The 18121-nt window shown below is 44.1% G+C and overlaps 1 protein-coding gene across 6 annotated transcripts in view; it reads right to left on the bottom strand.

Moving 5' to 3' along the window:
* Positions 1–18121, bottom strand: part of FUT10 (fucosyltransferase 10) — a 148192-nt gene that overhangs the window by 129304 nt on the left and 767 nt on the right. For 3 of the 6 annotated variants that reach the window (XM_059156362.1, XM_059156361.1, XM_059156365.1), the window contains 2 exons: positions 4578–4927; positions 304–598 (listed from right to left, as the gene is read on the bottom strand). In XM_059156362.1, coding sequence (XP_059012345.1) covers positions 304–598; positions 4578–4658 — 376 coding nt within the window. In that variant the 5' untranslated portion in view covers positions 4659–4927. Of the gene's footprint in view, positions 1–303; positions 599–4577; positions 4928–12570; positions 12716–13628; positions 13908–18121 lie in introns of those variants that run through there. The other 3 variants (XM_059156363.1, XM_059156366.1, XM_059156360.1) reach the window with 3 other exon arrangements.

Genomic DNA, 18121 nt, shown 5'->3' with positions numbered 1-18121 from the left:
AATCAATACCCAGTTCTCTAAATATCAAATTCGGTAGGCACAGAATCTAACTGTGAAAGGGCGAGAGGAAACATCCCTTCTCTTCCAGAATTGCCAGTAGCCGGCCAGCCACCTTTATGTTGGTCAAGCTTGTTTATTTATCATACCTGCTAAAAGCTCAGGCCTTACATGGAGCAAGTGCAAAGGACGTCAGGCGTGTCACAGTGTGTTCAAGGGGAGCGCCACCTTCTCTTCCTTGGGAGGCGAGCAGAAAGTCAGCAGGATGTCAGCAAGCGATAGGAGACAGGCAAATGCCCCACTTACCATAGAAGAGGAAGGCTTTGGTCATGGGATGATGTAGGAAGGTCCTGTTGATGGTGAAGAAACACGCATCTGCCCCACACTGGCCGAGCCTTCCGGTCTCCCCAGTCAGTGGGGACCACCAAAGCATGATGGGGTAGCTCTCAGTGTCCCGCTGGGTTTTCCTTGTCAAGATCCGTGCTTCTCTCCCGGGGATCGGATAGAGATCTGCAGGCTCCTCTTCCACTTTTGCCTGTCCATTTCGCAAACTGGAAGTTTTAAACTTCTTCCTTTCAAACTTTCCCAGCTCGACCACGACCTGAAGGAGAAGACAAGTATTACAGAATCAGACTGTCTCGTCGCCTTTTGCATGCCCCCCATTCATCTTGATGATGAAGCTGTGTCTTAGTTTTCTATGCAGCTAGAATAAATTACCATGAACTCATCAATGGAAAACAACACATTTATTGGGCGTCTGAGTAGCTGACTTGGTTGAGCATCTCACTCTTGATTTCCACTGGGGTCATGACCTCAGGGTCCTGATCTCGGGATCATGGGATCGAGCCCCACATCGGGCTCCGCGCTCAGTGAGGAGTCTGCTTGAGATTCTTTCTCCCTCTGGCTCTTCCCCTGCTGTCTTTCTAAACTGGATAAATCGATTTTTTTTTTTTTAGATTTTATTTTTTATTTGACAGAGAGAGATCACAAGTAGGCAGAGAGGCAGGTAGAGTGAGGGAGAGGGGGAAGCAGGCTCACCGCTGAGCAGAGAGCCCCACGTAGCGCTTGATCCCAGGACCCTGGGATCACGACCTGAGCCGAAGGCAGAGGCTTAAGCCACTGAGACACTCAGGCACCCCTGGATAAATAGATTTTTTAAAAAAGGAAGAAGAAAGTAACCAATGCATTTATTTATTTTTTTTTATTTTTATTTTTTTTAATATTTATTTATTTGAGAGAGAGAAAGTGAGACAGAGCATGAGCAAGGAGAAGGTCAGAGAGAGAAGCAGACTCCCCGTGGAGCTGAGAGCCCGATGCGGGACTCCATCCCGGGACTCCAGGATCATGACCTGAGCCGAAGGCAGTCGTCCAACCAACTAAGCCACCCAGGCGTCCCACCAATGCATTTACTATTGCCTAGTTCTGGAGGTGAGAAGGCTGACCTTGGTCTCACTAAGCTAAAAGCAAGGTGTTAGCAGGACCACAGTCTTCTCTGGAAGCTCTGGAGACAGCATTTTCTTGCTTCCCTATCTTTTCGAGCCACACATCACTCTTGGCTCACCGCATCTTCTCCATCATCAAGCCCAGCAATGTTGCCTCCCTCTGATGCTTATTCCATTGTCACATCTCTGTCTGACCACAGCCATGGAAGAGTCTTAGCTTCTAAAGACTCATGGGAGGACACTGGGCTCACATGGATAATTCTGGATAATCTCCTCATCTGGAAGTGTCTCACCTAATCCCATCTGCAAGGGCCCTTCTGCCATGTAAATTTACATACCCACGAGTTCCAGAGACTGGGGTGCTGACAAAGTGTCTACCAATAAGCATGCTTCCTTCTACTAAACACAGGCCAGCTACATTTCTGCATTTCATAGGCATATAGAGTACCTGGAAATAGTTTTCTCCTCCCCCCCTTTTTTTTTTAAAGATTTTATTTATTCATTTGACAGAGACAGAAAGAGAGATCACAAGTAGACCAAGAGGCAAGCAGAGGGGTGGGGAGCAGGCTCCCGCTGAGCAGGGAGCCCGATGCGGGGCTCGATCCCAGGATCATGACTTGAGCTGAAGGCAGAGACTTAACCCACTGAGCCACCCAGGCACCCCAATAGTTTTCTCTCTTAATGAATCCCATGAGAGTCAGGCTATTATCTGGCTCTTACTCAAGACTGCATTCTAGGGAGAATTCATCATAAGTAGCCAACTGGTTTCTTTTTATTACAGTTAAAGGAGTCCTAACACAGGTCTTCTATGTCTAATAATTTCTACTGTGGCACCAAGTAAAGTCTACTACAAATACTGGGTCCCCTCCCTGTAAAACCACATTTATTTCTTTCAGGATGGTCTGGGTCACTGGACAGCTGGACAGCTAGGTCAGCGGTAACAGAAGTCTAGAGGGCAGGGCAGGCAGAGCAGACACAGGGGGACAGTGGTTCCCCCACGAGTGACAGAAGCTCAGAAATGACAGGCATAACAAAAACATGGTAATGTCTTATGACATCAAAAGAAAAGCTCTTAGGGCCCCCTGCATGGCTCAGTCGGCTAAACGTCAGCCTTTGGCTCAGGTCATGATCCTGGAGTCTTGAATCTGAGCCCCGAGATCAGCTCCTTGCTCAGAGGGGAGTCTGCTTCTCCCTCTCCCTCTGCCCCTGCTCATTCTCTCTCTCTCGCTCTCTCAAATACAATTTTTTTTTAAAATCTTAAGAAAAAAGAAATAAAAGGGGCGCCTGGGTGGCTCAGGCAGAAGGCTCTGCCTCGGCTCAGGTCGTGATCTCAGGGTCCTGGGATCAAGCCCTGCATCCGGACTCTCTGCTTTGCGGGGAGTCTGATTCTCCCTCCCCCTCTGCCTGCCTCTCTGCCTCCTTGTGATCTCTCTCTCCCTCTGTCAAATAAATAAAATAAAATCTTTTTTTTTTTTTTTTTTTTAAAGATTTTATTTATTTATTTGACAGAGAGGGATCACAGTAGGAGAGAGGAAGGGAAGAGATCACAGAGAGAGGGGAAGGGAAGCAGGCCCCCTGCTGAGCAGAGAGCCCGATGTGGGACTCGATCCCAGGACCCTGAGATCATGACCTGAGCCGAAGGCAGCGGCTTAACCCACTGAGCCACCCAGGCGCCCCTAAAATAAAATCTTAAAAAAAGAAAGAAAGAAAGAAAGAAAGAAAAGTGCTTAGCTTTGACACAGCCATTCCTCATAACTGGAAAAGGTGCCAAAGTAATTGTCTAGTAGGATCAAAGCTCTCGTAACTTCCCACAGGGAGTAGAGAACTCCAGCCCCTCCTGCACAAGCAGGTCCTAGACGCCCACAAGACAGACGAGGTCAAGTATTTCCGCCAGCCAGGATCCCGATCTGGCAGCAGAAGGGGGTAGAAGTCCAGCACCAGCCCGTCTGCCAAAGTGCTTTTATATGTATTATCTCATTCAATCTTGATCGAGAGGAAAAAGCTCAGAGAACACCTCTGCTTCCATCAACCCCACACCTGAACTGTGCACATCCATAAATAATCTTTAAAAGTGTTTTGAATTTCCAGTTGGACAGCCGGTGCTTGAACGGTCTACACTATATGTGGATTCATATCTATACTTTTTCCATCGCTGTGTCATTTTTATTTTAATTTGAAATCAGTAATGAACTTTAGAATCACCGACTAAATGCAAGATAAGAAGACTAGAAAATGCTGCAGTTCAAACACCTACATTCAGGGGCACCTAGAAGGCTCAGTGGGTTAAGCCTCTGCCTTCAGCTCAAGTCATGATCTCAGGGTCCTGGGATTGAGTCCCACATCGGGGCTCTCTGCTCAGAGGGGAGCCTGCTTGTCCCTCTGCCTGCAGCTCCCTCTGTTCATGCCCTCTCTCTCTGATAAATAAATAAAATCAAGCACCTGGGTGGCCCAGTTGGCTAAGCAACTGCCTTTGGCTCAGGTCATGGTCCTGGAGTCCCACATCAGGCTCCCTACTCACAAGGGAGTCTGCTTCTCCCACTGACCTCTCTCCTCTCATACTTTCTCTCTCTCATTCTCTCTCTCTCTCTCTCTCTCTCTCTCAAATAAATAAAATCTTTAAAAAATAAAAAAAATAAAATCTTAAAGAAACAAAACAAAAAATTACCCACATTCAGTCCTTGGTTGAACGATATGTCAAGAATGGCAAATATATTAACACGGATGCTTGTGCTCCACAGAATGGATGACCTTAGTCTTAGAATACACACAGCTTCTTCAAGAATGCCCTCTTTCAGAAGTCATCACGATATGGGGCTTTGAGAAAGCCATCTAAATTTGATCCAGTAAGACAGATGGAGCTCTACTTTCTCTTCTTCTAGAATCAGGACCCTGCAAGAGTCACGAATTGACCCCGTACTCAGTGATTTGGTTTCTACCTGACACACCCACTCACTAAACCTCAGTTTTATCTTTCGACAAAAAAAGTCTTTCCCCTGCCTTAGACAGAGAACCGCCCCCCCCCCCAATTCTGAAAGATTAAGCGAAAAGTAAAGTCCTTGGAGAGAACAGGGGTGGGTGGAGGGCGGGCACGGCGGAGTGGCTCAGGAATCGACACCAAGCAACCCAGATTCTTGCTACCTGGAGTGTGACAAGCAGAAAGACGGTGGCCATGATGCATAGGCAAGATGCCAAAAGTTTCCTCCTCTGAATCCACACCATGCTGCCCGGCCCTGGGTGACTGACAGAGGGCTAGCCTGGTGACCAGGTGTTCTCGAGCCGGCCCACAGCCCAAGACAGCTTCATATGGAGGAACCATCTGGGTGCCAATTTCTTCCACTGTCATTCCTGCTGGGACCTGGTCTCCATGAAGGACTGAGATCCGAGGTTCTGCGCAGGCCTGGCTTGGCATCGAGAGGGAACAGCATGCAGTCTTCTTAAGCTATCATCAGAGCAGCTGGAGTCTTCAAAGCAGAAGGCATCCAAAAATTCTGTAACAAATGAATAATTTTGTAGCCATAGTGCAGAAAATTTAATACACGTTAGTCTTTCAGGGTTATCGCACAGAAACCTCACAATTTAAAACTAAAAGGAACCTTCGGGATCCTAGATACCTCACTCTGGATAAGGAAACCAAACAGAGAGGTAAAGTGACTTGGCCAAGGTCACACACCCCCTTAGAGGGCTGTGGCAGGTCTACAATTAGGTCCTGAGTCTAAAATTGTTTCCACTTAATTTTTCTCTGCCAACAGAAGACTGAATCCCACAAGTCACATACATGTAGTCACTTTATTCTGCTTAGGTTTCAAAGGAGTAGAAAAGTGGAATAGAAATTCCCACAACTGGGGTATCTGGGTGGCTAGGTTGGTTAAGCTTCTGACTCTTGGTTTCCACTCAGGTCACTATCTCAGGGCTGTGAGACCAAGCCCTGGGTTGGGCTCTGTGCTGAGCACAGAGTTTGCTTAAGATTCTCTCTCTTCTGTGGCGCCTTGGTGGCTCAGTAGGTTACACATCTGCCTTCAGCTCAGGTCATGATCCCAGGGTCCTGGGATTAAGCCCAAGCAGGGACGCTGCTTCTCCCTCTCCCTCTGCCTGCTGCTCTGCCTACTTGTGCTCTCTATCTCTCTGTTATATAAATAAATAAATAAAATCTTTAAAAAAGAAAAAAAAGATTCTCTCTTCCTCTACTTCCCCCGTGCATCAGCTCTCTCTGACAAAAAAAAAAAAAAAAAAAAAAAAACTACCAAGATTACCCACCCACTCCTATATAAATTAGGGAGAAAATAAATAAAAGGTTTCAGGCTTGGTTTGAAAATAAATCATGATCAACTGACCTAAACTTTCCCTAAGGAAAACAACTTCTTCCACCACAAGAGAAGGAATTTTGATGCATTTGTTCAGTCTTCTGTGGCAAGTGTAACAAAGCAGTGGGTTGCGCGAACAATATGATTCTCTGGAAGTTCTGAAATAAGATTTCCATCTGCCTGAAATACATGACTTTTTCAAAAAGCTTTAAAAATGAACTAAACAGGGGCGCCTGGGTGGCTCAGTGGGTTAAAGCCTTTGCCTTCAGCTCAGGTCGTGATCTCAGCGTCCTGGGATTGAGCACTGCATTGGGCTCCCTGCTCAGCAGGGAGCCTGCTTCCCCCTCTCTCTCTGCCTGCCTCTCTGCCTACTTGTGATCTCTCTGTCAAATAAATAAATAAAATCTTTGAAAAAAAAAGAAAAGAACTAAACAGTTCCAAAGAATGCCCTTTTTATTCCTAAGGCTCTGTGCAGCCAATGTCTTGGTCAAATGACCTGGTGGAGTTTCAGAACAGAACAAGGATCAACATTCCTTTTTTTTTTTTTTTTTTAAGATTATATTTGTTTATTTGACACAGAGAGAAATCACATGTAGGCAGCGAGGCAGGCAGAGGTGGGTGGGGAGCAGGCTCCCTGCTGAGCAGAGAGTCCAATGCGGTACTTGATCCCTGGACCCTAGGATCACGACCTGAGCCGAAGGCAGAGGCTTTAACCCACTGAGTCACCCAGGCACCCCAAGGATCAACATTCCTTACGCTGTTTTACAGTACCCCAAACATCTGGTTCTAAGATCTGATTGTACATCTCCCAGATACAGCATCAAAGATATAATTAGAAATATAAAAATGATGTGGAATCCTGGTGAAAAATACCAGTCTTTAAGGTGGGCTCCCCTCTCGTGCATCTACTCTGATTTACTTTTAAGTTCAGGCTAAGTCCCTTGCAAAAAAAATGAATCTTGGTTTCAGACATCACCAATGGTGGGTTTTTCCTCTTTTCCCCATGAAACTTCTGCAACCCATAGTAACTAAGAGAACAGCTCTAGACTCAGCCTGCCAGGATTCAAATCTCAACTCCCCAGCTGGTCTAACCGTCCTCTCAAAATTTCGGCACCTGGAGGGCTCAGTTGGTTAAGCATCTGCCTTTAGGTCAGGTCACAATCCCGGGATCCTGGGAGGGAGTCCCACATCCCCGGCTCTTCAGGGAGCCTGCTTCTCCCTCTCCCTCTGACTGCTATTCCCCCTGCTTGTACTCACTCATGCTCTCTCTGTGTCAAATAAATAAATAAAATATTTAAAAATAAATAAAAATTTGTGGGGCGCCTGGGTGGCTCAGTGGGATAAAGCCTCTGCCTTTGGCTCAGGTCATGATCTCAGGGTCCTGGGATCAAGCCTCGAATCGGTCTCTCTGCTCAACAGGGAGCCTGCTTCCCTTCGACCCCACTCTCTGCCTGCCTCTCTGCCTACCTGTGATCTCTGTCTGTCAAATAAATAAATACAATCTTTTAAAAAATTAAAAAAAATTTTTTTAACTTATTTTTAAAGATTTTTTAAAAATCTTATTTAAAAGTCTCATTTTCCAAAATGTAGATAATAAGGGTGCCTAATCAGAAAGTTATTGAGAATTATATTCGAGATAAGAGTACTATGACACTTGTTTCAGAGTGTGGCACATAATGTCCAATAATTACTGGATAACTTATTTTTAAATATTCACTATCATTCTTATTATACTTTTAAGTGTAAAACAAAGCTGAATTCATATAAGGTATGTTGCTGCCTCAGCCACTGGAACTTCAAAAGGAGAAACACTCTCTCTTTGGCAAAGAAAAGATCACTAATATTTGTTGAGTGACCTCTGGTAAGCGAGGCCCTTCCTAAGTGCCCAGCATGCATAAGATCATTCAATCCTCCCACAACTCTATGAAGAAAAAATTGCTGTCCTCATTTTTAAGGATGAGAAAACCCAATTTGAAGAAAGTAAATTAACTTACCCAACACTACAACTTTGGTAAGTACGACAACAACCAGGAACTACTCAGATTCTGAGGTTCATGTATTCTTTTATATTTTTGACACTTGAGACTATAAAATTCACACCCAATAATACTAACACAGATTATGTGCCTTCACCAGAGAAAAAGCTGTATACAATCGCTCTTGGTGAGCTGGTAGAACCAGAGAAAAAAATAACAAAAATCTGTAAGAACCCGAAAACTGCCTTCCCTTCTACTCAGGTGATGCTAGTAGCTCTTAACTACCTAAAATGTGGAGCTAGCACTCAGGGTTTCAATCCTGGCTCTGTCATTTACATAGAATATAAATTTGGACAAGTTACTAAATCTTTCTAAGCTTCAGTTTCATCACAGTAAAAACTGTCATTATTTCTTTCCCTTGCGTTACAGGAAGATGATCCAATTTCTGTTTTATATGCAAAAGCAATTTATTATAGCTGTAATTAATGTAATCCAGATTAGGTAATGAATTATTACCACCTTAAGTGGGTATAAAACTCTATCATCTTCAGAAGATTTTACCATATATCACTCCACTCAATCTTATGGATAGCCACCTTGTAAAGTAAGCGAGGCAGGTTTTCTTCTCAGTTCCCACAAATAAGGAAACCGAGCCTCAGCAAGTTTAAGTGCCTTGCCCAAGATCACAGCTTTTATAGGTTGAAGTGGGTCTAGAAATGAGGTCGTTTGTCTCCAGGCTCATGGGAAAGGAAAGAGATGGGGGAAATAGTGACCGTTTGTTAGGAGTCCAAGAGGGCCAGTAATAAAGGAAAACAAAAGATAGGGTGAAAATGGGGAGGACCTAGTTTGGGGTATTTTTACAGCTATCACAATGCTGTCCTAGCGTCCTTCCTAGGTAGGGCCATTTTGAGTCTTTACATGACCGTACGAACTATGACAGAGGAATTTAAGGTTACACACTGACTTTCATCCAAAAATTCGCAATTTAGTTATACTCCTAAAGCCAGAGGTATAGTGAGGTCTCAGAGACCGAGCCTGCTACTATTCTAAAGAACAGAGTCTAGGTTAGTATAGACAGTATCACGATTTATAGCATGCAGCCATCAACCAGACCTTGGTGCACATCAATCTAATTTATGGTATCAATTACCAAGGAGCTTGTCAGCCAGTCACCAGTCCCCCCACTGGTGGGACAGATGGGCTTGCAGAGAGTGTGGTGAAAGTCAGTAAGCGCCATGCAATGGACTCCGGGAGGAAAGCTCCCTCCTGTTTCCCCACTGCCTGCAGGGTGAACCTCGGAGTCCGCCAAAAGGGTGCCCCAGAACACTCCTTTCCCAGAGGAAGCAATATGTGCCTGTTCAGACAAGCATGGTAGGTAACATCTGAAATGGACGCTGGCTATCCAACCCTCTTGACCCGAGAGCTGAGCTTCTGAAATGCATTTTTTGGCTCGTGTGCACTGCCTGGGGCCGGCCATCTGCTGCCCAGAGCGGGGTCTGAAGCTGAGCATGACCAGCCCACACTCCTGCAGGCGCTAGTCCATCAAAACCAGCAAGACCTTCACCCTAAAATAATTTCAACTTTCTCCACTTTGTTTTGAATTAAAATGGACAGAGAAGGGATCTTAGAGCAAATTAGCAGTCTGAGGATGCCAGCCTCAAATTTCAGCCTTGCAGTGCCAGTCCAAGGTATGGGTTAAGGGTCTCAGAAATGGGACCCAGAAGATGATTTCTGCCCTGAATATAAAATGAGAAGGTAACCCTGGGAGACGCATGGGGTTTTCTGACCCTGATACTTCATGTGTCTCTGCCTCTCCCTCCCTGTCCCCATGGCAGGGGAAAGAGGTGAGGCCGGGGCTGGGAGCCCTGGGAAGACTCCTTTGATCATCTTTCCTCTAGGCACCTGTGCATCGATGGCCTTAATAAGCAACTGACTGTCTAAAGAGAGCTTAAGGGACAGTTGGGTGGCTCCGTTGGTTAAGCCACTGCCTTCAGCTCAGGTCATGATCCCACAGTCCTCTGATCTCATCCTGCATCAGGCTCCCAGCTCCTTGGGGAGTCTGCTTCTCCCTCTGACCTTCTCCCTTCTCCTGCTCTCTCTCACTCTCTCTCAAATAAATAAAGTCTTTAAAAAAATAATAATAAAGAGAGCTTAAGGTTAGACCAGCGAGCATCTTTAAAAGAACCATATCTAATTACCAAGCTTAAATTATACCCACTCAGGTGCAATCTCTCAAGTAGGCTTGACTCTCCCAAAGCATGTTTTCATTTTATTATGTGCAAATCCTCACAACAACCCTTAAACATTGCTGTTCTGAGAAAGACAGATGATGGCAGGCAGGAGGGAAGGTTTGAGGGCTTTGGACAGCTCTCCAGAAGCTTTTTCAACCACTCCCTTCAGCTACTTGTCCTCATCAACACTCCTCTTTCATTCCTATTTGGCTTCTCCAAAACCTGACAACTGGCATTCCTACCAGTCTGACCCCTTGCACTCACCACCTGGCTGTAGGGTTGTTTCTGGGATGTAAATGCGATTTCTCTCCTCCGATTACAATCCATCAGTGGCTTCCCACATATTTCAAGATAAAGATCAAATGTATTAGCTCCAAGAACAAGATTCCCTGGACCTTGCCCTATTTCTCCAGCTTCCGCCAGGCACAGCCTTTGTTCCGACTATTGCTGGAATGTAGCTTCCTGTTCTGTGCCCTAACCCCTGCCTAGCACAACCACACCACCTTCACTATCCCAGACATTCTCCTAGACTCTCCAGACCCCTGCTTTGGCCAGCCTTACACCTTCCAATAACAAGTTGGGAGATTTAGGTCCATATCGTGCTTGTTTCCATCACAGCAGCAGAAAGAATGCAGGAAGCTGGCAGTTTTCAGGAACATTTCTTTAAAGTTGTTTTATTGGATATATATAAAACACTAGTTGAACACTAAAAAGCTGACATACTTAATCTGCTAAAGACTTCCTTAGTACTTGCACCTGTTCCTTGGGCACCTGGTGAACATGGCATTGTGGTTCGTTTCCACTTTCATCCAATTTTTTTTTTTAAGATTTTATTTATTTATTTGACAGACACAGATTACAAGTTGGCAGAGAGGCAGGCAGAGAGGGGGGGTGGGGAGGAGCAGGTTCCCTGCTGAGCAGAGAGCCTGATGTGGGACTTGATCCCAGGACCCTGGGATCATGACTTGAGCCAAAGGCAGAAGTTTTAACCTACTGAGTCACCCAGGCACCCCTCATCCAATTTTCTTTACTGACATTTATCGGTGCTCATTTTCCTCACTCTTTTAAAAAAGACTTCATATTTTGCTTAGCATTTATTTTTACTAGAGTGCTTAGAGTTGCAGATTATCTGAGAAGGCCATCCTCTTCTACCAAGCACACATTTCAGGTGAGACTGATAAGTAAGGAGAGATAAAGGGATACTAGCAGTCACATGAGGCCAGGCTGGTAATTAAGGATGGGGAGCGGGGGAGAATTTGCAGCCTGAGACCTTCACATCTCTATTGTAGAACCGAAGGTGATGCCGTTCTTAACACTTAAATTCTGGACATGCTGAAGCATTCAAATTATGCAGTAATTATATAACTTCATTTAGTGGTGCTACTTAATGCAGAAACTAAATTAAAACATTTCAGACCCCCAAAAAAAGCAAAACACAGAAAAAGACTGATATGCAACCCCAAATAGAAGCATTCAAAGGGAACAGATTTTTTTAAAATGGAGGTGAGGGCACAAAACTGTGAAGATTCTGTATCACACCAAGAACTTAGCCAGCTCCTGAAGGGCAAGATTTTCTCATCTTTCTCCTTCTAAGGTCTTCTTAGTAACTGTTCTTTCTCCAAGAAGAGTTTTTTGGCTACGATGTAACAATCTTCCTACCTGGCAAAAGCTCTGAATTGAAATCCCTCATCTGCTTTGACCACTTAAGTAATCATGAGTGAGGCACATGTTAGATAACACTAACACAGTGGGGCTAACTAACACTTCAGACTAAGGGCTGGACCAGGGGATCTCCTGGGGTTCCAAAATGAAGCTTTCTTATCCCACAAATACTGCCCAGGAGCAAAAACTCTCCACTGTAGAAAGACTGGTCCAGTAAAGAGACATTGATCAAGACCATTTGAGTCACTATAAACCAAGAGTCCTGTAAATATAAAATATTTCTATATAACAAGTTTAGCGTTACTTTATCTTCATTCTCCTTTTTTAGTAATTCCGCACTAACTTTTGAAAACTCAAATTTTATTCTCCAAGAAATAAACATCTTAAAAACACTGTAACTAAAGACAGACTCATATATGTACATATTTTTTAACGTTTAACAACGCCATGTTCAGAAACAGTATAATGTTCATGGGAAAATGCCAGTAATTGAATTAGGTATTGCATTCCCATGGAAATCAACACTTTACATTCCGCATTTAGAAAGCATTTAAACATGGGTTAGAAAAGTCTGCATCTGAGCAACACTTAACACATATGCAAATAACATTACTGTCTGTCCAAACTATGTTCTTGTTTATTTTCTATATTTAATCCTAGTTTTAATTTTTAAAAATGTACTGTTTGTAGGATAAACAGCTTTTTTTTTTTAATGAAGAATAAAAGATGAGCCATAATAAGAGTAACAGTTAAGGCTGTGTGTTTAATTCACTGTTACACACTGCCATCTAGCAGGAAGCCAGCAAAGGAAGAGTTACTACAGCAGTTTCAAAAATGGAGATGTTAATGAACCTCTGACGCAAGGACATTGCCTGTGGCTTGCAGGAGAGAAGAGAAAGTTCTGAAATAGAGGTGAGGGTGCTTCTAGATTGGTGGGTCTGCCACTTCGGTGTGCAAATACCTGGGTTGCTTATTCAATGTGGATAGCCGGGACCCAACTGAAAGCCCTCCCTTTGAGAGACCACGGGATGGACCAGAAACAAGCCCTAGTTGTAGTGTGACATCACGAGCAAGCCCAAGATTGGTCACGAGCTTCTGGTGGTCCCCTGTTGAGGAAAGGAAGGGCATGCAAGGCCAATGAACTTGCCCCGGACCTAGCCAGAGCGTATGCACTCCGCAAATGAAATTAACCAGCCAAGTCACCGCACGGGTTTTAGGGAGATGTGGCAGAGATTAGAGGGCTGTCTGTTGGGAGCTGTGATGTTAAGGAAAACAGTCATTTTGCGTGACATTTGCTACATATTCAAGAATCATTAAAAGATGCCCAGAAAATGAAAATCACATCGATGTTCTTTCTACATCTTACACAAAATGAGCTCGAATCGGGTTCAAGAATAACGAAGAAATGGACTGCGTATGGATAACGAAAGCCTGCCGTCCTCAGGGCTCCCCCCGTGGCATTTTCTCCACGAAATACGCGTCGCCCGCTATAGCTAGGAGGTCAGAATCGCTATCACTTCAGCACAGCATTCCAGCAACAAGTGATTCTCAGCGAGGATGTGGAGCAGAAGGATGCAATTCGCCATACACCAGGGCAGAGTGGTGTTCTGGAACTGGCCGGGCTGGGAAGATCGTGGCGGAGGGGAGGGACATGCAATCCCCCAGTGGCCGGCGGCGGGGACCCGCGGGCCTTTCCCGGCTGCTGCGGGGCGCATCCCCCGCCTCCCACCAGTGCTTTTCCTGCCCCTGAGGGGTTTAAATCACAGGCGGTGTCTCTGGAAAGGGCTGCCCAAGGTTTCCGAAAACACACTTGGCTTCTTTTTCAGCGCACAACTTCGTCTTTCTCGGACACACACTCCCTTCTGGGCACAAAGAGGAGTCGTCCTGCGGCTGGGAGTCAGGCGGGCAGCTTCCCAGCTTCCGTGCGCCCTAGGAAGTCTCCTTTGGTTTCTTGCCCTGGAGACCCAGTCCCCACCACGTATCACTCCAGATAGAAAAGACCCAGAGCCTCCCACTCACCTCGTCTCGGGGCAGGAGGCTCGCAGGGCGGCCGACAGCCCCGCGGTTTTCCACTTTCAGTTTGCGCCCTGCCTGAGCTGGGGCGAAGACTCGGCAAGGAGGTTCGGGAAAGGGCGGGATAACTCTCCGTGCGCCGAGGCCCAGCGATCCTTAATCCAGGTTTTCGCCGACGCCCAGTTTAGCATCCAGTCCGCTGGGGTTCCCGGGAGCTGCGGACCCTCCCCACCCTCGCGAGTCAACACGCTTCTTGAAAGTTCTTGGGAGGCTCCTGAACTTCTCCTAAGTAAGTCATGGGACACCGTCTGCGTCTCAGACTCTGCTAGGACTGAAACGAATTCAGTCACCTATTCAGGAAAACGGAGAACACAGTAAGCGGGGACCTCAGTACCTTTCATCAGGTACCCTGTTTAGTAGCTGGAGCAGGATGACCATTTGCCAATGAAATAAAACTTAGTTCAAGCTCCTGAATTCCAAACTCGAAGAACCCAATTAGAATTATTTTGCTCTAGCCTGCAAAGCAGTGATACATGTAGGGAGGTAATTCAAGACCTTGGTAGGGCCAGGGCTAGGTTGAGGTAAGTGAGGCATCCAGGGCTCAAAATATGAGGAGACAGCAGCTAAGCCGTGTTACATGTGGGGCACACTCGCAGGAAGCGGAGTCATCGCTGCCGTAGGCCTACCGCACTGTAGTCCTGGCCTCTGGAGTTCCAGTGCCAAGAACCTCAATTAACTTCTCTGTAAAAACAGGTTGATAATAATGGTGTCAACTTCAAGGAACACCAAGCACAAAGGAAAAGATTGATAAATTGGTATCACTGAAAGTAGATTCTGTTCATCAACGACACTATTGATAGAAGGGAAAACAAGCCAGAGTAGAAAATATTTGCAATAGATTTAAGAAAGAATTCATATCCAAAGGATATAGCCAAGTATGCCTATAATGTGGTAAGAAAGAATCAAAAAAGTAACTTAATAAAAATCTCCTCTGGGAAGGAAGGGACCAAAGTCTTACACAGCACTTCATCAAAGAAGAATCTGGCCAGTAAGTATGTGAAAAGATGCTTAACTTCTTTAGTCATCAGAGAAATGCAGATTAACACAACAATCATATATTACTACATCCATCCACCACAGAATTCGTGTAGAAGCACAAAAGACCTGGAGTAGCCAAAGCAATCTTGAGAAGAACAAAACTGGAGGCATCACAATCCCAGATTTCAAGATATAAAAGCTACTGTAATCAAAACAGTATGGTATTAGCATAAAAATAGCCACATAGATCAATGGAACAGGAGAGGAAGCCTAGAAATAAACCCCTCTCCTACATGGCCAATTAATTTATGACAAAGGAGGCAAGAATATAACATGGGGCAAAAACAGTTGTATCAATATATGGTGTTGGGAAAACTGGACAGCTACATACAGAACAATGAAGATGGACCACTTTCTTACATCATACACAAAAAGAAACTCGAAATGCATTGAAGACCTAAATATGAGACCCAAAACCATAAAACTCCTGAAAGAAAACATAAGCAGCGATCTCTTGGACACTGCCCTTAGCAACACATTTTTGGAGATATCTCCCAAGGCAAGGGAAACAAAAGCAGAAAATAAACGACTGGGACTACATCAAAATAAAAAGCTTTGCATAGCACAGGAAATCATCAACAAAACGAAAAGGGAACCTAGTAAATGCAGAAGATGTTTGCAAATGGTATGTCCAAAAAGGGGTTAATATCCAAAATATATAAAGAACGTATGCAACTCAACACCAAAAACCAAACAATCCAATTAAAAAACGGGCAGAGGACCTGAATAGACAGTTTTCCAAAGGAGACATCCAGATGGCCAACATGAAAAAAATGTTGGGACACATGAAAAAATGTTTACCATCACTGATCGCTCGGGAAATAAAAATCAAAACTACAATGAGACATCACCCCATTACCAGTCAGAAAGACCAGAATCCAAAAGACAAGAAACCAAAGGGTTGGTTAGGTTGTGAAGAAAAAAGACTCCCCGTGCACTACTGGTGGGAATGCAAACTGGTGCAGCCACTATGGTAAACAGTGTGGAGGTTCCTCAAAAAATAAAAAAAAATAGTATTGCCCTATGACCCAGTAATTCCACTTCTTTGTATTTATTTGAAGAAGATGAAATATTAACTCCAAAAAAAAAAGATATACAGTTGACTTTTGAACAATGTGAGAGTTAGGGGCACACCAACCCTCAACCGGTTACATAGTTGGCATATGTATCATCTACTGTATTCTTACTATAAACTAGGCTAGGGAAAAAAATGTTAAAAATCCTAAGAAAAAATATACATTTACAGTATCATACTTTATTTATTGAAAAAAAAAATTCACATATAAGTGGGTCCACACAATTCAAACCCATGTTGTTGAAGGGTTAATGGCATGCACCCACACATTCATTGCAGCATAATTTACAACACCCAAAGATATAGTAAGAACCTAAATGTCTACCAATTGATGAGTGGATAAGAAAAATGGAGTATTTTTCAGTCATTAAAAATGGAATCTTGGGGCACCTGGATGGCTCAGTGAGTTAAGCCTTTGCCTTCAGCTCAGGTCATGATCTCAGGGTCCTGGGATCAAGTCCCACATCAGGCTGTCTGCTTGGCGGGGAGCCTGCTTCCCCTCTCTCTCTGCCTGTCTCTCTGCCTACTTGTGATCTCTCTGTGTCAAATAAATAAAAATCTTTAAAAAAATAAAAATTAAAAATAAAATAAAATTAAAAAATTATAAATAAAAATAAAACCAGAAAGACAACAGAGCTCATAGAAATAGAGAACAGAATGTTTGGGGAAGGGGGGAAATGGGTGAAGGCAGTCAAAAGGCACACTCTTCCAGTTACAAAAATGTCACAGTGGGGCACCTGAGTGGCTCAGTGGGTTAAGCATCTGGCTCTCGATTTCAGATCCCATCATAATCTCAGGGTCATAATATCAAGCCCTGGGCTCCGAACTCAGCGCTGAGTGGGCTTGAGATTCTCTCTCTCCCCCTCCCCCTCCATCCCCTTCTCTCTCTTGCATGCACATATATAAGTGCATTCTAAAATAAATTTTTAAAATATTTTTTAAAAGTCATAGATATTTAATGTGCAGATCGTGATTACAGTTAAAAAAAAGAAAGTATGTACTACATATTTGAAAGTTGCTAAGAGCAACGCCTGGGTGGCTCAGTCGGTTAAGTGTCTGCCTTCAGCTGACGTCATGATTCCAGGGTCCTGGGATTGAGTCCCACATCAGGCTCCTGGCTCAGCCTTGGTACAGAGCCTACCTCTCCCTCTGCCCGCTGCTCCCTCTGCTTGTGTGGTCTCTGGCAAATAAGTAAGTAAATAAAATTAAAAAAAAAAGTTGCTGGGGCGCCTGGGTGGCTCAGTGGGTTAAAGCCTCTGCTTTTGGCTCAGGGTCCTGGGATCAAGACCCACATCAGGTTCTCTGCTCGGCGGGGAGCCTGCTTCCTCCTCTCAATCTCTGCCTGCCTCTCTGCCTACTTGTGATCTGTCTCTGTCAAATATAAATAAATTTTAAAAATCTTAAAAAAAAAAAAAGAACATAGTCTTTAAAAATAAATAAATAAATAATCCAAAAAGTTGCTAAGAGAGTAATCTTATCATTAGAAAAAAAAAATTGCAATTATATAGTGACAGATGTTAACTGGACTCACTGAGGTGATCATCTCAGCATATACGTATATCGATCATTATTTTGTACTACTGAAACTAATATTTGTCATTAATAAATCAGTTTAAAAATTATTTACTGGATTCACCTGTTGGTGATGAGCAGAGAAGGAGTATTATTCTAAGTCTAACTGAAAAATACATCACCTCCCCTACTTAAAACAATTTGGGTAGTGTGGTGTGGTACATGTGGTGATTATTGTCGAGCTTTTGATTTCTTCCAGTTTATTATTTCTTAAGAAGCTTCATCTTTTTACTTACTTTTTAAGGAATCTCTATGCCCCAGGTAGGGCTGAACTCACTACCTGGAGATCAAGAGTCCCATGCTCTACTATTAAGCCACCCAAGCACCCCTCTTCCACATTATTCTAAACTTGATTTTATTAACATAAAAGGGCATGTGTGTGTGATGACTGCCCTCTAGGTCCTTAAACCTCGGAAAGCAAGCAGGTGAGTGAGAACGATCACAATTTTTTATGAAGCAATGTAAACTATGCATTTAACATGCCTCCAGTTCTCATATACCCTCATTTTTCAAATGGGATAGTTTGCTAAAGGGTGACTTACCCCAAAATACTTTGTAAAGAGCAGTTGGTTTTTATAACCTAAATTTGGCTCCAAAAACCAGGGCCAAATCAATGGTTTTCAAGGGTTTTTTTTTGTTGTTTTTTTAAAAGATGTACTTATTTATTTTTAGGGGGAGAGAGCCAGCTGAGGGGAGGGACGGAGGGAAAAGGAAAGAGAACACGGAAGCCAGCTCCAGGGTGAGCAAGAGGGGC

The sequence above is a fragment of the Mustela lutreola genome, chromosome 18 (genome assembly GCF_030435805.1).
Source record: "Mustela lutreola isolate mMusLut2 chromosome 18, mMusLut2.pri, whole genome shotgun sequence".
In the NCBI taxonomy this organism is placed as follows: Eukaryota; Metazoa; Chordata; class Mammalia; order Carnivora; family Mustelidae; genus Mustela; species Mustela lutreola.
The sequence above is the reverse complement of the archived record's forward strand: the minus strand, read 5'-3'. Positions and strand labels throughout refer to the sequence as shown.